Below are 23,926 nucleotides of genomic sequence, written 5' to 3' on the forward strand. Positions count from 1 at the left end.
GAGAGAAAAAAAAGAAAATGTCACAGCAGATTAAGACAGCAGCGCCATGCAAGCAGTCTCACGCCGGGTTCACACATCCTCCGTGAGCGTGGCGGTCGCGTTGGACGTTTACATTTGCCGTGAAATGAAACAGCAGCGCCTCTACGCAGAAAATAAAGTTATCTATGGGGTCCTACGGCAAATGTTTTCTTTAATAAGGTCATAATAAGCTGAGGTTATTGCTGCTTCAAGGACAACAGCGGGCAGTCACGTGCACTTCATCTTTATCAGCACACTTGGTTGTGATCGTTAATGTTGTGTCTAATACTGTACACCTATATACACAGATTGTCAAAATGTACGGCGGTGTAGTAGTTCTTTCCTTTATTAAGTTATTTTATTCAGTTTACTTGCATGCAGACATATAAATTGTAGTGTACTATAGGTTCGGTTTGAATCATTTTGATTTGCTTTTGTGTCTTTTCAATAATCTCATGATTTAGTGTTGTTCTGCACCCAGAGCTGTTGAGCTCAGCGAGAGCACGCAGCAAAAATAGGCTCAACTATGGCGGGAACTCCGTGCCAAAATCCAAGCAACCGACTGAATGGCTTGTGCTTTGTGCATCTTACACAGGGGGTGACCCACGTGACGATGTCACGTGACACCCTGACGTGCCATCAACGTCTTGAAATTAGCTGGTTTTACTAGGTAAGGAGCCAAGCTGTTTTTAAAGACTATAAAAGGCACTAGATGTAGATATTTCATACCTAAAACAATACTCAACCATTTTTCCTGCATCCTGCTGTACTTCCCTCAATAAGCATTTATAGAAAGGTGTTGTAGGCTATTCTAAGTCATTCTGAGTGATGAACTGATAGCTGTAAAAAGCTACCACCTGTCTATCATGACCTTCTCTGATCATTTTAAAAGAAACGTACATATCACATTCCATGACAGAAGGGTCAAAAGTTCTATTTTCACTTTTCAGTGCACTTTTTAGGGTTGCGCGGTATACGAAATATCGCAATACCAAATTTTTTTAAATGGAACGATATCATCTAGTTAATTTTGGTACCATATTAAAGTATGCTGCCATTAGCTAAATGTAATGTAATATGAGAGTGTGACGAGGAGGAGGGCAGGGCCGGGCCATGAGTGCACACGGCCGGCCCCCAATTGGGCTAATCAGCCGAGGAGAGGGAAAAAGCAGAGCCAGATGTGGCAGTTTGAGAGAGAGAGCCACACGCAGCTGCCTTGTGTGTTTATGTTTGCGTCTTTTTAACTTTCATTAAACATTATTCTGAGTGTTCAGCCGGTTCCCACCTCTTCCTTGCCCATTTTAAACCCTGTACAAAGAGTTAATATAATGAGAGTTTTGAGATTAAATCAAAGACCATTTGAAAATAATAATAAAATAGCCTCTATATGGCCAAGTGTGATCATTAAACAGCAGAAGGATGTCATTTAATGAAATTATATACAGTTACATGTACTGTGTGCCACAGTATGAATAAGAGGCACCTCTCTGCCCTGTCATCTCCTTCACACACACACACACACACACAGGCATGCACACGAACACACATACAAACGCAACACACACTACTAATGCTTGATTTTCATGCAGTGTGTCCAATAGTATCCATCTGCAGAGCCACAGATCAGTGTGTTGAGTGTATAAACAGCTGTGAACTCTAAAATGAACTCTTTCTCCATTGCAGCTTGGAGATTTCAGCTCACGAGTTGGGGGAAGCCTGATATAACGAACCCTTCACAAACAAGAACTTCAAAGATCTTTCAAAATAAAAGTCACGCTGAAATAAGAGCTCTATTCAACTGACTGCGTTAAATTGAAGACATTATGACAGAAAACTATTGCTACTGTATAAAAGTGTAATATTCAAAGCAGTCCAATAATACTCATAGTAACAATAATATAATATTAAATGGTTATATTATTAGCATTATTATCTGTAAGCAATATCACATAAGCAATATCAGCATGTTGTGATTCAGCCATGGTAGCCTTTTGCCTCAGGTAATCAGATTGTTTTCATTTAATGTTTTCATTAATACTGTAAAACTCTGTTGTGCATCTTATATATATATATATATATACACACACATACAGGGCTCCAGACAACAAACTAAAATGGTCACAAATGTGACCAAAAATAATTTATTGTGACAATAATTTAAAATCTAGTTACCACTGGCGACAGCCGGGTTGTGTGCGTTCATATACGGTTTCGTCAGATATCATCTTGTGAGTTACTGAATATATTTTTAGAACGTGCACAACCAGTGTGTCTCGTGCCACTTTTCACCCATTCTGTTTCTGATGAGCTCGCTGCACTGCATGCAACAAACCCAGCGCGAGAAAGTCATGAATAAATGACTCTTTTGAACCGGATCTTTTTCATGAATCACCTGAAAAGAACTGAGGGTTTGAACTCTGGAGCTCAGGTTAGCAGTTTGAATCAGATTTACATTCTCAGCGAATCAGCCGTCAGTGTGTTCACAACTGGGAGCGCAGACATTTCAAAATAAGAGTCCCATGTGTATTTCGGGTTTCTTTATAATTAAAAGTCCCGTATTGTGTACCACTTTTTTTTCTTCTTCTGGTAATTATTGATTGGGATTGGAGTAGCACAATAAACTGCATCTGGGATTTCATTCAATTTGCACTCTTGTAGACTCTGTGTCTGAGGCCATCCGGTAACAGTAAAGAAAGACAAAAAGGCAATATTTTAAAACAATTAAAATCATATATATTTATATATATAATCAAGCTTTTGACACTTAGGACAATTGAGGGACTTGTACACAACTATTACATAAGGTGCAAACATTCATTGATGCTCAGGAAGACAACCCACTACTATATGCATACTATACTTTATGTAAATATCTGTAATGTATGTTCTGAAGAGCAGTACTAAATTAAAAAAAATATTTTATCTCTTATATTTGTATAAATTATGAAAGGGGTGTGAACATTTATGAGACAAAAGGGAATGCAAACTTAACTTCTCAGCTATATATACTGTTTATTAAACCTCTGATTAATGGGTTATCAGCTGTCTTCCTTTTCTTCAGCTTTCTATCTTGTTTCTGAACAGCAATCTAAATCGAGAAAATCTGTGATTTGGCTACTAAAAACAGCCATTTGGCTCCTTAATGTTTTAGTTTAGGAGCCAATGGCTCCTAAGTCATTTTTTTAGTCTGAAGCCTTGATATATATATATTGTTGAAAAGTATTATATTTTCATTTGATTAAAGCTGTACATTATGTATTTGATTAAACACAATTTCATCAAAACATTTAATTAAAACATTTAACATGGAATCCAGAAATATTCAAACAGAAAAGGCATAATTTGTATCCATAAGACTTTATGCAGTTCTTTTAGACAAGTAATTTCATCAAAAATCTGAGCTTTTTTATTTGTTGCCTAAGTATCGAGTTAGTATTGATACCGAGGTACCAGGGCTGGTATCGTACCGAAGCCAAAATTTTAGTATCGGAGCAACCCTAGTGTGTGTGTGTGTGTGTGTGTGTGTGTGTGTGTGTGTGTGTGAGTGTGTTTGTGAGTCTGTGTGTGTGCTTGTGAGTGTGTGTGAGTGTGTAAGTGTGTGTGTTACTTAAAGAGAGCAAATATACTGCACATACAGTAGCTGGCAAGCCTTAACTGCACGTAAGTTAATGCATGGCACAGAAATTAATTATATAAAATCATATATAACCAAACAGATACAAGCTATGTTCAGGAATGAAGCAAGTGCTTTATTCTCTCTCTCTCTCTCTCTCTCTCTCTCTCTCTCTCTGCTCTCTCTCTCTCTCTCTCTCTCTCTATCACACACACACACACACACACACACATGTTGGTGTGGCTATCCTTATGAGGACTCTCCATAGACATAATGTTTTTTTACTGAACGAACTATAGATTCTATCCCCTAAGCCTCACAAAAAACATTCTGCATTTTTACATTTAAAAAAACAAAACGTTGTTTAGTATGTTTTTTTAAGCAATTTGAATTATGGGGACACTAGAAATGTCCTCATAAACCACATTTATAGCATAATAGTCTTGTAATTACCAGTTTGTAACCTAAAAAAAGTCCTTGTAAACCACCCTCACCCGCACACACATATGTGTAAATACATACATATATTACTATTTTACCTTGTAAGTTTGATATATTGTAGCAAAGAATTACATTATTGTACAACTGTATAATGTAGTGCCTTTGTTGTCCAGAAGATTGTGTCAATATATTAGCTTTGATATTAATCCTGAAAAGTTTCTGAACTGCTTTAAACTGTTTATGAAACGTTTAAAGTACAGTACTGTGTAAAAGATTTAGGCATTTCTGAAAAATGCTGTAAAGTTTGTAGTTTTCAAAAATAATGCCATAAATAGCTTTTATTTATCATTTAACTTCATACACAGTGCAGTAAATATAAAAGCTATATCAATATTTGGTGTGCCCATCCTTTGCCTTTAAAACCACACCAATTCTCCAAGGTACACTTGCACAAAGTTTTTCAACACTACTGTCAAGTAGGCTGTTCCAAGCATCATGAAGAATTTGACACAGTTCTTCTATGGATTTGGTTTGCCTTAATTGTTTCATTCTCTTCATATAATCCCTGACTTATAGTATAGCTTCTTGTTCTTCTTCTATTCAATTCTATGTGCAAAAGATGTTAAAATCTAAAATTGATATTTTCTACTGACACACTCAAGCAAAAAAAAAAAAATAACCATCTTAAGACATATGTATTTTGTGAACATCTAATGTGCCTGAGACTTTTGCACAGAACTGTAAATGAAAACAATGATAGAAACATGTTTATTATTGGGAAGAAAACAGATATATTCATCAGAAAATAGGGGTATATATGAATATTTTTTACAGACAAAACTTGGAGGCTCAGAAGAAAGAGATCCAGGAGAAGGAAAGGTCATCTGGCTAAGAAACCGTGAAAGAAGGCTCAAAAGGCTGTCTTAAAGCACACACGACACCATCTGGAGATTCTCTAAATTTCCTGGAAAGAGGGATAAAGAGACTGACTATATAAAGAATGATGGATTGATAGGCATCAATTTGATATGTATAGTTATCAATATGAATACTGGTGTCTGTGCAAATAACAGTAATCAACTATTTATTAATTTGGAGTGTTTTGTATGGAGTGTGAACGTTGTACAGTAGGCAGAACCTGCAATTTGAAAATCTTGAAATTAACGTTTGGATTCAGATTGGAAAAATGTATTTGTATTTTAAATGTTATTTATTTATTTATTTACTTAATTTTATTTTATGTACCCTTACCCTGCAATTCATTCACCCACCAACTATGTATATAGCCTATTGACAAAGATGTGATGCCATGTACAGTATTCAATGATATGCTTAGAATATGAAAACATGAGAGGCAGTGAAAATGCATGTTAGATCCCGTGTTCATAAGACCTCTCTCTCCATCAGAAGATATCCATATATCAGAGCTTTGTCTGATATCCAAAACCAGTCAGCATTAACAGCTTGTTATGTTAACTCTCCTACCAGCCCAAGAGTCAGCAGGAGGAATATAGCAGAAGGCAGGAGATGAAGTGATGGTAAAAATGAGCAGAGTTTATTGAATAATCTTAATTGCGTCTTTCTCAATGCTCAGTCTGACTTTGTCTGACCAGCACAAATTCAACAAGTGTTACTATACCATGCAAAGTAAATGGACAATTACTTCCTCACAACATCGTCCCATGACATTGAAGACCTTGAAATTGAAACTCTTTATCTCTAACTTGTGAGACAATATAGCACACAACATAAAATTAAACAATTTGACAAATAACAATATGAAAATTATATACACTACAAAAGTTTTGAAACATTTACTCATTCTTTATTATAATTTTTTTCACGTTTTAGAAAAATAGTAAAGTCATCAAAACTATGGAATAACATAAATGGAACTATGGGAATTATGTTGTGACAAAATCCAAAATAAATCAAAACTGTGTTATATTTTAGCATCTTCAAAGTAGTCACCCTTTGCCTAGAATTTGCAGAAATGTACTCTTGACATTTTCTCAACCAGCTTCTTGAGGTATCACCCTGGGATGCTTTTTAAACAGTATTGAAGGAGTTCCCATCTATGTTGGGCACTTATTAGCTGCTTTTCTTTATTATTTGGTCCAAGTCATCAATTTAAAAAATGTTTATTTTTTTATTTATTTTTTTTTGTGATATTTTAGTTTTATAATGAAATAAATTAATATGGTAGCACAATTATATTTTTGTCTACAAAACTAATTTCAAACATTTAAGCATACGCCTTCAGATCAAAAGATTTTTAAGATCATGAGAAACACTTCAGTCAAGTGTTTCAAAACTTTTGACCGGTAGTGTATATATGAATAAAAAAACAATATGAAAAAATAGAAAGACTTGAATTAAGACTTTGTTTGTATGTATGTATGTATGTATGTACAATATGTTTGCTCTCTTTAAGTAACACACACTCACCCACACACACACCCACACCCACACAAACACACACGCAGTCTCACAAACACACACACAAACAATTTGAAAAATTAAAATAGAACTTTAGATCCTTCTGTCATGGAATGTAGTATGTAAGTTTCTTTCAAAATTATCAGAGAAAGTCATGATAGACAGATGGTAGCTTTTTTACAGCTATCAGTTCATCACTCAGAATGACTTAGAATAGCCTACAACTCCTTTCTCTAAATGCTTATTGAGGGAAGTACAGCAGGATGCGGGAAAAATGGTTGAGTATTGATTTAGGTTTAAAATATCTACAGAACATCTAGTGCCTGTATTGTCTATTTATGGTCTTTAAACAACAGCTTGGCTCCTTTCCTAGTTAAAAACCAGCTAATTCAAGACACTGATGTCACGTCAGGTTGTCACGTGGGTCACCCGCTGTGTAAGACGCTCAAACACAAGATATTTGGTCGGTCTGTCGGACACTTGGGTTTTGGCACGGAGTTCCCACCATACAACGCCAGAAACTATCCGCTCACTGCCACTTTGGAGCAGGGCTGTAGCTAGTGGGGTGAAAGGTGATAATGATTCTAAGGGCCCAAAGGTCCAGGGGGCCCCACAACAAATTGTAAACTGTATTTGTATTCCGATTTTCTCACCTTTTTCTCCCCAATTTGGAATGCCCAATTCCCAATGCACTCTAAGTCCTCGTGGTGGTGTAGTGACTCGCCTCAATCCGGGTAACGGAGGACGAATCTCAGTTGCCTCCATGTCTGAGACCATCAATCCACGCATCTTATCACGTTGCTTGTTGAGCGCATTACCGTGGAGACATATCGTGTGTGGGGGCTTCAGCTATTCTCCACGTCATCCACGCACAACTCAAGAGCAAACCACATTATAGCGACCACAAGGAGGTTACCCCATGTGACTTTACCCTCCCTTGCAACCGGGTCAATTTGGTTGCTTAGGAGACCTGGCTGGAGTCACTCAGCATGCCCAGGATTCGAACTCGTGACTCCAGGGGTGGTAGTCAGCGTCTTTACTCGCTGAGCTACCCAGGCCCCTAAGCTGTATTTTTTAATAGGAAAGGGGCCCAGAGCACGATACAGTCAGGGGGCCCAGATAACCTTGCTATGGCCCTGCTTCTGGGACGTGTCACCTCGTGACTCACGCTTGCAGTTTAAACAGTGTCATCTGTTGATATGGGAAACGAAAACACGCTGCTCACGGAGGATGTGTGAACCCGGCGTCAGGCCAGAGGTTAGGGCGGAGCTAATGGAGCCACATCAGTTTCCAGACCGATGTTGCACTACCTTTTTGAAGCGTAATTTCTTCTGTTTGCTTTATTAGATTTAAAACGTGCTGTATTTCAATTTGATGACAATTTTAAAATGTAATTGTAACACTTTTTAATAAGGTTCCATTTGTTAACATTAGTTAATGCAGTAGGTATCATGAACCTACTCCTGCATTTCAACTGGTAGAGATAGAGTAAGGATGATAGTAACGATGTTTTGGGTTCCCAGGAAATGCATACATTTATGAGTCAATAGACTGAATGCACTGTAAGTTGTTTTCAATAAAAGCATCTGCCAATTAAATAAATGTAAATGCATGTGTCCTTATTCTTTCTTCCAACAAATACTTATAAAGCACACCAATTATAGGTTTATTTATGTCAGAGACATGATTTCTCTAGATTCCATACCATTAACATGACAACCCCACAGTCTGACTGCTGGTACTGTCACTGTTGAATTGGTGGTTGATTGTGTGTCTCTGACAGCTGGCGTGGGCACTGTTGCACTGGTGGTTGAATGGGTGTCTCTGACTGCTGTCGTGGGTACTGTTGCACTGGTGGTTGATTGTGTGTCTCTGACTGCTGGCGTGGGTGCTGTTGCACTGGTGGTTAAATGTGTGTCTCTGACTGTTGGCGTGGGCACTGTTGCACTGGTGGTTGAATGTGTGTCTCTGACTGCTGGCGTGGGCACTGCTGCACTGGTGGTGTGTCTCTGACTGCTGCCATGGGCACTGCTGCACTGGTGGTTGATGGTGTGTCTCTGACCGCTAGCGTGGGCACTGTTGCACTGGTGGTTGAATGTGTGTCTCTGACTGCTGGCATGGGCACTGTTGCACTGGTGGTTGAATGTGTGTCTCTGACTGCTGGCGTGGGCACTGTTGCACTGGTGGTTGAATGTGTGTCTCTGACTGCTGGCATGGGCACTGTTGCACTGGTGGTTGAATGTGTGTCTCTGACTGCTGGCATGGGCACTGTTGGACTGGTGGTTGATTGTGTGTCTCTGACTGCTGGCGTGGGTACTGTTGCACTGGTGGTTGAATGTGTGTCTCTGACTGCTGGCATGGGCACTGTTGCACTGGTGGTTGATGGTGTGTCTCTGACTGCTAGCGTGGGCACTGTTGGACTGGTGGTTGATTGTGTGTCTCTGACTGCTGGCGTGGGTACTGTTGCACTGGTGGTTGAATGTGTGTCTCTGACTGCTGGCGTGGGCACTGTTGCACTGGTGGTTGAATGTGTGTCTCTGACTGGTGGCGTGGGCACTGTTGCACTGGTGGTGTGTCTCTGACTGCTGCCGTGGACACTGCTGCACTGGTGGTTGATGGTGTGTCTCTGACCGCTAGCGTGGGCACTGTTGCACTGGTGGTTGATTGTGTGTCTCTGACTGCTGGCGTGGGTACTGTTGCACTGGTGGTTGAATGTGTGTCTCTGACTGTTGGCGTGGGCACTGTTGCACTGGTGGTTGAATGTGTGTCTCTGACTGGTGGCGTGGGCACTGTTGCACTGGTGGTGTGTCTCTGACTGCTGCCGTGGGCACTGCTGCACTGGTGGTTGATGGTGTGTCTCTGACCGCTAGCGTGGGCACTGTTGCACTGGTGGTTGATTGTGTGTCTCTGACTGCTGGCGTGGGCACTGTTGCACTGGTGGTTGAATGTGTGTCTCTGACTGCTGGCGTGGGCACTGTTGCACTGGTGGTTGATTGTGTGTCTCTGACTGCTGGCGTGGGTACTGTTGCACTGGTGGTTGAATGTGTGTCTCTGACAGCTGGCGTGGGCACTGTTGCACTGGTGGTTGAATGTGTCTCTGACCGCTGGCGTGGGCACTGTTGCACTGGTGGTTGAATGTGTGTCTCTGACTGCTGGCGTGGGCACTGTTGCACTGGTGGTTAATGGTGTGTCTCTGACCGCTAGCGTGGGCACTGTTGCACTGGTGGTTGATTGTGTGTCTCTGACCGCTGCCGTGGGCACTGCTGCACTGGTGGTTGATGGTGTGTCTCTGACCGCTGGCGTGGGCACTGTTGCACTGGTGGTTGAATGTGTGTCTCTGACTGCTGGCGTGGGCACTGTTGCACTGGTGGTTAATGGTGTGTCTCTGACCGCTAGCCGTGGGCACTGCTGCACTGGTGGTTGATGGTGTGTCTCTGACCGCTAGCCGTGGGCACTGTTGCACTGGTGGTTGATTGTGTGTCTCTGACTGCTGGCGTGGGCACTGTTGCACTGGTGGTTGAATGTGTGTCTCTGACCGCTGGCGTGGGCACTGTTGCACTGGTGGTTGATGGTGTGTCTCTGACCACTGGCGTGAGCACTGTTCCACCGATGGTTGGTGGCATTTTGGCTGAAGTGGGATGCCGTTTATGTTTACAAACATGTGAATGATTTTCAAAATCATCTCTCCTTAAAACTGTAGTGGTTGCTTAGTACAGAAAGTGGTAATGGAGTGGTGCTCTCCAGCATCTGTGAAAAGTCAATATAAATATTTGTGCTACATATATTGACAAACAACTCAAGATGTTTATATCTCCATTGACAACTGCCTTGGAGTGGCTTTGGAGATGCAATTTTAATTTGTCCAGTGTTATCTGCTTACACACTTGCCATGCAAAAGGGGCAGTGACAATTTCAGCAGCAGACTGTTCTTCCATTTTTGACTGTTGTTAGTGATATTATACTGCTTGGTAATCGGAAAAAGCTTCAGTGAGTTTATGGCAATGCCTATTTGCAAAACACAATCCGAAGGGTTATCGAAATGTCCGCAGAAAAATATTTGATTTAATAAAGCATGAAAAAACATTAAAGCTTCAATAAGAATAACAAAAACACACCTACAGATTCAGTAGTAAGCAGATAAAAAATAAGCATTCCTATATTGATTCACTGTTCACCAAATAATTATAGATTTATTAAGATATTACAAAGACAACATCTCATCTCCGCCATGATTTTTGTTGTCATTAGCTCCGCCTCTGACCTCCGGCCTGAGACTGCTGTGATGTATGGATACTTTTTTTGTCCTGAACAGATAAGCATGTCTTACACTTGCGCCCTCTGGTGATGAAGATATGTCTGATTTTCACATGAGGCCATAAAGATTGCATCAGATTTATTTTATTTGCCTTATAAAGCAATAGGTAGCAAATGGAAATTCAGCTTGGCATCTAATCAGCCCTCTGGAAAAGTTCTTTCCAAACATGAGAAGTCTTTTTTTATTACAGCTTTCCCTTACAGTTACACATTATGGAGCTTACGCTACTTCAAATAATACATGACACTTGGATTTTGGACTAAACTGAACAAGATGAGAACAGGTGAACAGACAGCATTAAGGCAAACAACTATTCCAGCAACTCCTTTTCACTTCTTGGCTCTGTAATATCATGGCGGAAGAAGGTTTCGTCAGCGAGTTCCCTGATGGCAAATTATTAAGTGGTTAGTTCACCCAAAAATGTCATCATTTACTCACCATCATGTTGTCCCAAACTAGTATGACTTTTCTTCCTTTGTGGAACACAAAGAAATATTAGGCGTAGTATTGTTCTCAGTCACCATTCACTTTCATTGTGATAAATAAATAAATGAATGCAACAGTGCACAACATCAACTTTTGTGTGGAAGAAAGTTGTATGGATTTTATAACAACATGAGGTCAAATAAATGAACTATCCATTAACAAATCTTGCATTATTTGGCAAAAATGACTAATTCTTTACTTTGACATTTTTACATCGTCAATCAAAGTACATATTAAAGTACATTTGCCAGCAAAAACATCCACTCTTGAAAAACAATTAGTCCTATTACAGTAGATGTAATTGCAACAGTATCCACTCACAGTTGGCTGAAAACAGCACATTATGCATGATATTGTTCAGCACTTCCATTAGTTCGTCTAATTTATAATGCAGTTGCATGTCTATGCCTCTAAATACAGTACAACTACCAAACTGGTGCAAATTACAAGGCAAGAGAAAAGGGAAATACTAATTTTTTTATTCAAATGTACTTCAAAGTGTTAATGGAGCTTTATTGCCATCATTATCATTAATTAAATAAACAAAACCATATTTTTAAGGTGGCAGAAAATGTGACCTTGATTCAAGAATTTTGCCTTGCTCAATAATCCTACTGACAAGCCTTAACGTGCAAAACACCACTTGTCCCTTATAAAAATTCTCACAATACAAAATACATGAGCATATGCTCCTGTTTAAATGCCTTGTGGGAGCGCAAGTATTTATTCCATTATAATTTTATCACTATCCAGCTTTATTAACCATAAAGTAAAAATCCCTTCTAGACCCCAATGAACTGAGCATCTGCAGTTCTGCAGTTTTCAATTAAAATGTGGCTTTTTGTAAACATATTCATGCATAGGAACAAAATAAAATTCTTCTCACTTATTAAGTATACAGTGTTTGAAACATTGAAGGTTAACAGTGGTACCTAACCCAAACATTACCCTCTAACAGCTGTGATTGTGTAAAAAGAAAAAGCAAAAACACGGCAGAGAAATGGGCAAAGTGACATAATCTAGAGTTTCCATTGTTGCCGTCAAAATGAGTTTGAGAGACGTCAGCATTTGCCTCTGACTCCAGACAGCTAGTGGGACAACACTCAAAAGACAAAACAGTTTTGTGCGCTTTGTAGTTCAGTTCTGCGAGTTCCACTCTGGCCTCGTTGGGTATGAAAACTTCCAGCCTCTCATCAGTTCTTTTTGATCTTTTCTTTGTTCTTTTGGAGCTTCTGGTGGACCACTTTCAGAGTAGTGAGAAAATTCCCCAGGAACAAGACGAGAAACGTCAAGGCCAACATGAACACCTAGAGTATGAAAAAATGGTTATGTTGATCGAACATTTGGGAGCAAAAGTATTTTTTTCACCTTTTACAATACTGGAAAAGAACTCTATTAATTTAGGTTAAAGGCAACATAAAACTGATTGTGAGCCATTTTACTTCTAAAATATATACATCAGTTCCATCTTTACCTGCCATTCCTTGCAGTCATCACGGGCAGACAGCCTAAAAAGGGTCGCAGCGTTGTACAACTGCCAAAACTGACCAGAGAAGAGAAAATCAACACAAATATCTTTCATGTCAGTGAACTGAATCAATACGTACGTCTGTTCATTATAACTGGTTAACAGATGACAAAATCTACACAGCTTTTACTGTCACAAATGCACAAATACTTTTATTAATGACATACAAAGAATTAGTATTAGGATGATAGTAAAGTCACATAAGGACATTTTTAACTCAGGGAAGAGGGCCTCTTTTTAACTACCCTGACATACTGCTATTCATGGATTCATATTATCCCCTAATCTGGACTACCTCATTCCTTTCAACTAACTAATCTCCATTTTGCACATGCATGCACTTGAAACCTGTGGTTGGGGGTGGGTAAGTGCTTGCCAATACATGTATAACTCAGTAATGTGCAGCAAAAACAGAAGTGGGTTATCAATATAATTAAAGTGTATCTGTTTTCAACACAAAATCATTCTTCAGGGCAGGGCCGGGACTAGGATGCTCTTTGGTGGGGCACTTGCATCGGTTGCTTGAGGCAAATCTAGGGGGTTATGCCCCCCATAACTCCCATCCTCTCTTTTGACCTGGTCATGCTTCAGGGATTTTGTTTGTTGATTTTTTCCTTGACTTTTCCATTCATTCATAATTATTAGTTTTTCATGCCATACCAACTTCTATGGCTATTTTCATGACTTTAAAACTGATTCTGGACCAAAATTTTAAAAACCGTGTCAAGGGTGTCAGCAGAATTAAAACAATTTCCTCAGTGGACTAAAAATACCACAGTCCAATAAAATACGTTTGATAGATAATGGACACTGGCATGAGGCACATTCACTCATGATTCTTGAAAAAGGATTTTTTTTAAATCACTTTATAATGATTGCACTAATCAAGCCAATAAAATATTTTCAAAACTGTGCATTAACTTAAACTACAAAACTGTATATTACTTAAAAACTTCCACGACTTTTTATAATTGTACTAATTTCCATGACTTTGGAAGTAAAATAACAATTGTAAAATTATCAGTTATGTTCCATGGCCTTGGGAACCCTTAATCTTTGTGAGAAACTAACTTGATTAAAGGTGTTAACCATACAAATTAAACACTAATACTCACATGGCCAAAAAATAAAAATGGAAGAAGGAACGTGAGCCCCCTCCACATCCATGACTGAAAGCCCTCTGTTTGCGAAACATAAGAAAACTTATTATGAGAACATGAGGTCAATGGTATCGGACGATATTGTTTTTTTAATGGCCAGTACGATACAGATTATTTTTGTGTTTAAGTGTTCGATAACTAGAGATATACAAGTAATCTGTTTGACCAATATTTTTAACCGATATTTACACTTTTCAACTTAATCAGTTATTGGTTCTTAAATCTCGCAGAAGTAACATAAGAATTAAAAATAGTTTATCGGACACTTAAACACCAAAATATTCAGTATTGTATCGGTCAATTAAAAATCAATATCGGCCCATCTCTACCAATAACCGATATGTATAACCAATTTTTAATTCTTGTTTTAGGCACATTAACAACTAAATCATTTATTACTAACCGTCTGGTGAACAGCTTTCCAAAACCTATATTGTGCACAGTCTAACAAAAATTTAATTGACTAATTAGTTGCAATATGCACTTGTTCAAAGCCCCTCACTTAATTACTATTTAAAATTTAATTTCTTTTGTCTATCTTCAGCAGTAAACCCGATATTAAAGAACTGATAACCATGTGGAAAATTGGTTAAAAATATCGGTCAAACCGATTATCGGCCCATCTCTAGACAATGGGTCCGATTTCAGGCTATACATGCAACATTATCCAGATCAGTGTTTCTCCAACGATGAAAAGTGTCTGAACTCCTACCCACTGTCAGGTCCAGCTGGTTCCTTTCGCCCAGAGCTCGTAACCGATACAAACATCCGCTCTGATAATAATACTGAAGAAACTGCACGCAACCTACCAAACATGTAGCCTTCATTATAAAGCATTATATCAGAGCCTGACATAAATATACAGTCAACTCCCAATTGTAAGTCAAAAGTCAAATGAAAATCATATCGAGTTGCAAATAGAATACATACTCTGATAGATGGAGAAAGCCAGGAACTGACTTCTGAACATCTGATACATAGGACCTTCTGGCCTTAAAAGACAGCAGAAAAGCAGAGTGGTTGAAAGCCATGTTTTCAAACTGGAGGGTAAAATTTATTATTTAAAGTATAGGGATTGCCATTATTTTACTTTATACTTACCATGTTAACATAACACCTGATAAAAAGGTTGAGACATAGTGATGTGAAACCCACCAGCCTTTAATACTACAGAAAGAAATATAAAAAAGGAAATTATCAGATATACTTTTAAATTTTAAGGTCCTAGGACAAATTAAATTTAATCATGAAGTGTAGGCAAAATTGCTGAAATGCAAAGATATCAGCTGATACAAATAATCTAAAAAAGGCACAATATCAGCCGATATACTGGTCTATCACTTGATTGTATTAGCTATATCTTTAACTTGATATAGATGTAACTTATCTTCATAATGCAGTCATCAGACAATACAAGAACCAATCGTTATTTTACACAAAAATTAGCCAGTCAGACTGTGAACTCACCGGGAGCCATTGCTCATGAGGACACTCTCCCTTATTGTCAGAGTACAATAATACCACACCAATAAGAAATTGAAGATTTCATCTGTAACACTGCGAATAAAGGGCATATCTTCATGTTACAGTCCAAAAGGGAATCTTCCACAGAATAACAATGGTAATCTCTCGCAGAACTCACAACTTACCGGTAGTTTAGAAGAAAAAGACAAGAAACGGCACCAAACATTAGTATTATGGTCATATAAAGTTTGAATTTCTCATATTCATCTTTGTATGCAAACCTGTTGTAGAAAACACAAAAACAATAATTTTGCATTCAGAAACCTCCCAGACAATTTCAAATAATAAATTTCACATCTGACTTACTTTGCTTGGTTGCTGAGGAGCGTAACATTAACGTTTCCAAGGACCAAATTTAAGTACAATCTGTAAAAGGAAGAAAACCGTTTTGAACAGGGAAACCCCCCCCCCCCAAAAACAAATACCTCATAAAGTAGCATTGTAAATACCACAATCAGAATAAAAGTACTCAAACTGACCCATTCTTCTTTGGCAAATAGGCTTCCATGTCAAAAAAGACATTTTGCCTTTCTTTAATTTGGACCTGCAAGTCATTTACCACTTCTGATTCCTTTTCATTGCAGGTTTTCACACACCTGTTTATAAGAAAAGAGGCAAAAATCAATTTACATCATTGTGAGTGGTACGTTCAATATGCATTTAACATAAATTAAGTACCTTTAGTAATGTGAAACATGGCACATACTTATGAAGACTTTGCTTGAGGTCTTTCAGGCCTTTTCTCTGTTTGCTAATGGCACTGCTGCATATCGCCTGCAGGTTAGTCAGCTCCTCCAGTTTCTGTCTATAAACTTTGTGAGTTTCCTATTATAAATAATAATAATAAAAAAGTTTTTATGTAGAGGTAGACTGATATATCGGTTTTACCTTTTAATCTGTGCCGATAGTTGCATTTTGGAACTATCGTTATTTGCAAAAATCTTTGCCGATTGTTGCCAATAGTTTTTTTCCCCCTCCGTGTTTAGCTACGAATGTAGAACGGCTTAGATCTACAGTAGAACAGTGGCCTCTAAAGGTGAAATAAAACAATCACTGATACTTTATGGGGATTTGCTGCATCTAAATGTTTCATCATTTACAAAATTCATCCATATTTTTGTCTTCACTTTAATGCATATTTTGCCATTTTGATTAGTTAATCAAAAGAAAAATGCGACTATATGGAAACGTGCCCCATCAGCACATACTCCAACTTCATATCTTGTGAATAATTATAAACCTCATCTGCTGGAATATATATACACAGCACCCTTCTTCTGGTAAATTTATAGGCTATAAAAAGCTTAATTTGGATAAATACATACATATTGAGCATTGTAATGGAGCAGAGTCTCATTTATTTTTTAAAAAAGTGTCCCCGGTATTTTAGGCTTATTTATATTTAAAACTCTTAAAACTTTATTTTCTGGTAAAACTTTAACTTTCGATAAATCCATTAAAAAAAAACTATCGGCCAGTTAATCCGTTATCTGCCTTTTCCACCATATTAGTTATCGGTATTGGTAAAATCCACTATCAGTCATTGTCTAATTTAAAGTTAGCATGTTCAGTCTCAGTCACCTTTTACTTCCATTGTATGGAACAAAGATATGCTGCCCAACATCTCCTTTTGTGAGTCATATGGGTTTGGAAAAACATGATGCTATGTTTTGAGTAAATGATGACAGAATTAAAATTTCTGGCTTAACTATCCTCTTAAATCAGCAAAACACCCCTCAAAACTGAACAGAATGTGTTTGAAGAGCACAACCCCATTTAAGCTCCTCTGAAAAAGGAATAATATGTGCTCTAAAGTGGTTAGGGTGGGCATGACCTTTCAATGGGCACATGCCAATCTCTGATCATGCCATTTAAAGAATGAGGCAGTCTACTAGGGGCATTTCAAGCATTGTACACAATCTATCCCCTCAATCAAAACAGTTTTGCACTTTAAATTTAACTATTCTTGTAAGAGCTGACAACCTTAAAGGGATAGTTCACCCAAAAATAAAAATTCTCTCATCATTTACTCATCCTCATGCCATCCCTGATGTGTATGACTTTCTTTCTTCTGCTGAACACAAATAAGACACCAGTGGTTAAATCTATATCTTTTGAAGCGATACGATGAATCACATCAACATTTAAGTCCCCCCATTTTTTTTTTTTTTACTATAAATCTCCACCTTTGACCAACCCTGTCTAGTAGGTGGTGATATGCACGTAGAATGCAAATCGTAAAAAAAAAAAAAAGTGACTGTGAAAGATTATAGTAAAAAAAGGACTTAAATATTGATCTGTTTCTTACCCACACCAATCATATCGCTCCTGAAGACCTGGATTTAACCACTGGAGACTTATGTATTACTTTTATGCTGCCTTTATGTGCATTTTGGACCTTCAAAGTTCTGGCCACCATCCACTTGCATTGAATGGACCAACAGAGCTGAAATATTCTTCTAAAAATCTTCATTTGTGTTGAGTAGAAGACAGAAAGTCATACACATCTGGGATGGTATGAGGGTGAGTAAATGATGAGAGAATTTTCATTTTTGTGTGAACTATCCCTTTAACAAAATACTCTGCCTCCTCTCCCATCCAAGTCGCTTTGCATAGAAGCATCTGCTAAATTAATAAATGTAAATGTAGTTAAAAAAAAAACAGCAACAACATGGTATTAACATGGTACTTTTGGAAGTATTCAAATCCCTTCACGCTACTTGAATCTTTGGACAAACTATGCAAAAGACAGTCATACCAACTTCTGATTCAGTGTCTATACAAGAGCTTTATCATCATCCTGCAATCTGACCCTGACACTCATGCATCGATCATAAGAGTAAACTCAATGTTTTTGCAATAACACGATAAAATTGAGCAACAACTCCTCTATGTTAACATCTAATCAGATTTATCCAGTTGAAGTCCTGAATCTTTATCAGATCATGAAGATCTGCTGTGATAACCACATTTACTCACAATTAAACAGATATAAGGCTAATTATTATGACGTTTCAGACGTTACTGAGAGAGAGCTAATATTAGTTTAACACAAATGTACAGTAACAAAAGAAAATCAGTTAATCTATGAGCTGTAGCATGTTAGCCACATCATAAACATCAATAACGACCCCTTTCGCTTCATAACATGCCCGTCCCGTGGTCCATGTTTTGGCTAACGGAATACGCATATAACACATATTCGTTCAGTTCCAACCTGTAATTGTTGATATTCTTGCTCTATTTCAGTCCATTCACTTTGACATTTCTCCAGTGACATTGTAACCCGTCTGCGTTCGCGCTGCTGTGCCGCTTACTGTCGATAGTGGGCGCTCCAGCCATTTATATGAGCTCCGCTTCTTCACCCGTTCACTAATCACGAACACGGATAAGCTTGTGAGGACAACATCGCCATCTAGTGACTGGGAGAGTCAGCAATTAAAAATATGATCGGTCAAGGCTTGTTGCTAAGTTACCAAACACAAGACGTAAATACCTTTAGTGGTTGACCAGTAAAGTTTAGGTAAGGTTGTTTCTCTTACAAATGCGATTAGCTTTGAGTTGATTTCAATGGAGTTGGTCACAGGTAAGGTCTGACCAGTGATGGTATCTCATAGTAATACCATGGTACTGTAGGCTGCGTTATTAATTTATACATGGTGTTTACACCGTACTCCAAGACTGGTAATGATTATATGATTCCATTCTACTGGTTTGAGGTCGACCGAATCATTTTGCTGATAGCTATAACTAAACTATAACTAAGCTGGTGAAACAGGCTGATAACCGATTAATCGGCCAATAGTTTTTGAAATTGAATTATAGAGTGTTAAAACATTTTATTATATGGGCACAGACACAGAAGCTACAAGACTGCGAAATTAATAGAAATCCCAGATGCAGTTTATTGTTTAACCAAAATTCTATTAATAACAAGGAAAAAATGAATATGGGTGCATTATGCACCCATATTCATTTTTTCCTTGTTATTAATAGACTTTTAACAAGCCCAAAAATCACACCAGGGACTCTTTATTTAAGTGTTTGACCAGATTAAGTTTTTTTTATTTTTTTATTTTTTTAAAATAAATATTTCACCAGATGAGGTTAAATGAGGAATAAGGTGTTTTAATATTCACAAGATTTATGTGCTGTCGGGGCACGTTTCCATATAGTCACATATTTTTCTTTACATGACCATGCTTAAATTTAGAACACTTGATTATCTAATGAAAATAAATAAATAAATAAAAATACATTGTAGTGAGAATAAAAATATATATGAATATTGTCAATAATGACAGATTAAGATACAGCAAATCTCCATATGATTGTTTTTATTTAACTTTTAGAGGCCTCTTTTGTACTGTAGAACCAAACTGTTCTAACTGTATTCTCCAGCACCAGCCACAGAGAAATGTGGGGGAATAAATAAAAAAACAAAAACATAGGCAACTATCAGCATAGATTTTGCCGATAACCAGTAAAACAGATATATCGGTCTTCCTCTAATATTGGAAACACCATGTAAAATCCACCATGGATTGGTACTATGGTACTGTATATCAAACATGCTATGGTACTATGTAAAAGTACTATGGTGGTACATTAGTAAAGTGATGGCAACAAACAGTAATACCATGGTAACTGGTTAAATAATATTGATTATGATTATGATTAACATATTCTTGTATGTTATTTAACCCTTGTGCGACCTTTGGGACATTATCTTTTTCATTTTTTCGATCATTTTGGCTGTGTTAATGCCAACGGCTACATTTTGCCAAAGGTGTGTATTTTTGGGGGAATTTTTATATTTCAACCTCAGTTCCTATAATACATCTATAATACACTGTGTACACAAAATAGTTACACTCAGGACCTTCAGGACAAAAATGTCCCAATTGAAACTGCAATATTTGATCCCAGTGCCATTAAAGCATAAAATCATGCATTCTATTATATTATGCTTTCATTCCGGAGGCCTGGCTTCAAAATGTATATTTTTAATATTTTCCACCAGATGGTGCCATTTTTCTTATGTTTAGCATATGGAGCAAATACATGCTTTTTTCCTATTTTCTGTTTGCTGTATTATAGAGCACTGCAGGCCAATTGAATAAATGATGCAGCTAAAATTGTGTGGGTGTGTTGGTATGGATGTCAGAGTGTGTTTTGTATGTGTGTATTGAGAAATGTGTGTGTGTGTGTGTGTAAAAACAACAGTGGCATTATGTAAACAAACTGGCATCTAAAGGGTTAAAATCCTGAAAAGTAATGAATATTTGGTAGTTATGATCAGGACTGATGTTGGTTAAAAAGTCAGTGAAAGTGGAAAATAATATTAATATATAATATTTTTATGGCAGTTTTTTGACGTGGACATTTTTGTGCTCTAAGGTACTGTTTTTTTGGGGTTTTTTTTTACCTGACACTGCACAAAAAAATAATAACACATCAAAATCAATGTTGTTGCTGATCATTGACATCCCAGACTGTGATAATCCCCCCCCCCAAAAAAAAAAAAAAAAAAATTATAATAATTCCCCTTAGGATTTAGTATATGGAAAATAATAATTTTCCGCAGACATTTTTGTCCTCTAAGGACCTCTGAGTAACTTTTTTTAATTGACACACAAGGGTTATTCATTACCATGGGGCCATGTCTACAAAACCCTGGTAATACCATAGTTTTTTGGTTAGTGAAATTGGTATATTTTAGATGCATTCTTGAAGTGTATCACTTAATAATATTCTCTGAATATTTTATATCCAGCATGCCTTATTTGAAGAAACCACGGACTATCGAACTGCCTGTAAAACTGTGGGACAAAAAGGCCCAAAAATGTGGACCGCACCATACCGTCTATTCTGTCAATGGGGATCAGTACAAGGGCGAGTGGTTGGACAATAAGAAACATGGTAATACAAATAAAGGCATATAAATAACACTTTTAAACTTTGCAGGTCTTTCAGACGATGCTGGTAAACAGTAAAAATTCTCAAAAATATTTTATGAGCCTTATTGCTTTCCTGCTTGCAATTTTAATGGACAGGTCTTTATTTAATTTAGTTTGTTATTTAGATTATGCTCTGTTAGATTACTTTTAGTGTTCCTAGGAAACACTAGCATATCAAAGAGACACTTGGCAGAATGACAATTCATTTTCCCCCATAACAATATGTTCCTGAGCAAAGCTTTTTCTCTGATAAGGACAAGGAGCACAGCTTTGGAGAAAAGCGGAGATGGTCTATGAAGGGGACTGGAGTTGTGGGAGGCGAGATGGATATGGAACACTAAGCAAGCTTGACCCTGAAAAGAAAGAATATGTCATGGTTTATGCTGGTGGCTGGCAAAATGACAAGAAGGAAGTAAGGAAGTAAAAGTGTTCCAATAGGACTTTTCCCATCATATGGTCTTCCTGGAGGTAAAATCAATGTCTTTTATTCTAAGGGTACGGGGACATATTTCTACAGTCCGTCTGCTTTCTACAAGGGCCAGTGGAGTAAAGACCAGAGGAGTGGATGGGGAAGAATGCAGTATGACAACGGTGACAAATACGAGGGAGAGTGGCTGAAGGACAAACATCATGGACTGGGTTTACTTGTACTAGGTATGGACTTAAAACTAAAAGTGAATCTCATGAAAAAATATCCATGTCATATTTCACCTATTTTCATATTTATAATTTAGAATATAATAATTTTATATTCTATTACATTTAATATAATATATTGATTTTTAACACTGCTTATTTGCATTGACTAAACATATTGTATATAAGGACGATTCTCATTAGACTATACATAAAGTCATTTTTAATATCATAATGCAAATATTCTTAATGGTCCTAAAAAATATGTTTAATTTTCCTTAAGCAAATAGTAATTTTTTATTTCAGACCAAAATCTAAAGAATGAAATATGAACCAAAAATGTTCTTGAGTTTTTTTGAGATTCACCTAACTGTGTCTTTAAAGGGATAGTTCACTCAAAGATGAAAATTCTATCATTTACTCACCCTTATGTCATCCCAGATGTGTATGACATTCTTTCTTCTGCTGAACACAAAGAAAGATTTTTAGAATAATAGCTCAGCTCTGTAGGTCAACTACATGTAGGCAAGTGAATGGGTAACAAAAGTTTGAAGCTCCAAAAGCACATAAAGGTAGCATAAATGTAATCCATAAAACTCCAGTGGTTAAATCGATACATTCAGAAGCAATATAAGTGTGGGTGAGAAACAGATCAATATTTAAGTCCTTTTTTACTATAATTCTCCACTTTCACATTCTTTTGTTTTTGGCAATACACATTCTTTGTGCATATCACAACCTACTGGGCACTCACACCTTTCATATCACTTCTGAAGACATGGATTAAAACACTGGAGTTTTATAGATTACTTTTATGCTAACTTTATGTTCTTCAAAATCTTCAAAGTTCTGGCCACCATTCACTTGCACTGTATGGACCAACAGAGCTGAGATATTCTTCTAAAAATCTTTCTTTGTGTTCAGCAGAAGTAAGTCATTAGGGCAAGTAAATGATGATAATTCTCATTTTTGAGTGAACTGTCCCTTTAAGTTTGCTTTTGTTTACTTTTGAACCTTTTTCGGTTCAGCGAATGGCAATCGTTATGAGGGCACCTGGAGGGATGGAAAAAAGAATGGCCATGGCGAGTTCTTCTACCTGGACCGCGGTCAGCTTTATGAAGGCTTTTGGGTTGATGGTGTTGCTAAGTGTGGAACAGTCAGTGATTTTGGGAGAGAGGATGCACTCAAGCCAACAGTGTACCCAATTCCCATGGTAAATGATTAACATTGATGTGAAATGTTGAACATTGCTCATTTGCTTAGCTTGTTGTAGCTCATGATAATTTGCATTTTAACATTAACACAAAGTACAAACTTTCCATTACAATGGAATGACCCTGTTACAAGAAACTTCACAAAATATTATAGTTTTTTGGAAATCTGTAGATTGTGTAGCTTGGTCTTTAGATTGTTTGTTACTAAGTGCAAATACTGGACCATTTTGTGGCTCACAGCTCTGGTTTTATGTCTCTCTAAGGTTTGCTTACTGGACACAGAGTCTGTACTGATGGAGGCACAAGCATATTTCACCAAGGTCAGGGAGAAACCAACAACGGCTAATATTCCAAGTCATACAGTTGCTAGGCAATGTGACAATACCCCCTGACAATTTTGTGATTTGAACCTCAGAAGGCAAGACTTATCCAAGGAGTGCAGTGAAATGTGTTTTATCAACCCCTTGTTTAGTTTAACATAACATTAAAAACAGTATGACATAATGTACCTAACAGTCTTGGACAATGTGCATTCTTTTTTTAATACTTTTTTTTTTAACTATTGGCTGGAAATTCATGGCATACTTTTCAG

General features: G+C 37.5%; 2 protein-coding genes across 4 annotated transcripts; one reads left to right on the forward strand and one right to left on the reverse strand.

Annotated features, from left to right (window-relative positions):
• Positions 1 to 11,770: 11,770 nt before the first annotated feature.
• Positions 11,771 to 18,880, reverse strand: LOC127432989 (transmembrane protein 120B). Of its 3 annotated transcripts, XM_051684563.1 has the most exons (12): positions 18,742 to 18,880; positions 16,231 to 16,349; positions 16,004 to 16,120; positions 15,831 to 15,890; positions 15,650 to 15,745; positions 15,468 to 15,557; positions 15,102 to 15,167; positions 14,931 to 14,992; positions 14,713 to 14,805; positions 13,956 to 14,020; positions 12,787 to 12,855; positions 11,771 to 12,619 (listed from the first exon to the last, which is right to left on the reverse strand). In XM_051684563.1, exons 1-12 carry the CDS (start codon positions 18,802 to 18,804, stop codon positions 12,506 to 12,508), a joined length of 1,014 nt encoding a protein of 337 aa, XP_051540523.1. In that variant the 5' UTR covers positions 18,805 to 18,880; the 3' UTR covers positions 11,771 to 12,505. The 3 variants fall into 3 exon arrangements, with proteins under 3 accessions (XP_051540523.1, XP_051540524.1, XP_051540525.1); XM_051684564.1 differs by lacking the exon at positions 15,831 to 15,890; XM_051684565.1 differs by lacking the exon at positions 18,742 to 18,880 and having other exon boundaries at positions 16,203 to 16,330.
• Positions 18,881 to 21,277: 2,397 nt separating this feature from the next.
• On the forward strand, positions 21,278 to 23,812 carry morn3 (MORN repeat containing 3). The gene is made up of 5 exons (XM_051684571.1): positions 21,278 to 21,446; positions 21,739 to 21,896; positions 21,979 to 22,138; positions 23,149 to 23,333; positions 23,598 to 23,812. The coding sequence occupies exons 1-5, from the start codon at positions 21,302 to 21,304 to the stop codon at positions 23,724 to 23,726; spliced, it is 777 nt and encodes a 258-aa protein (XP_051540531.1). The 5' UTR covers positions 21,278 to 21,301; the 3' UTR covers positions 23,727 to 23,812.
• The last annotated feature ends 114 nt before the right edge of the window (positions 23,813 to 23,926 follow it).

This window comes from Myxocyprinus asiaticus, chromosome 42 (genome assembly GCF_019703515.2).
Source record: "Myxocyprinus asiaticus isolate MX2 ecotype Aquarium Trade chromosome 42, UBuf_Myxa_2, whole genome shotgun sequence".
In the NCBI taxonomy this organism is placed as follows: Eukaryota; Metazoa; Chordata; class Actinopteri; order Cypriniformes; family Catostomidae; genus Myxocyprinus; species Myxocyprinus asiaticus.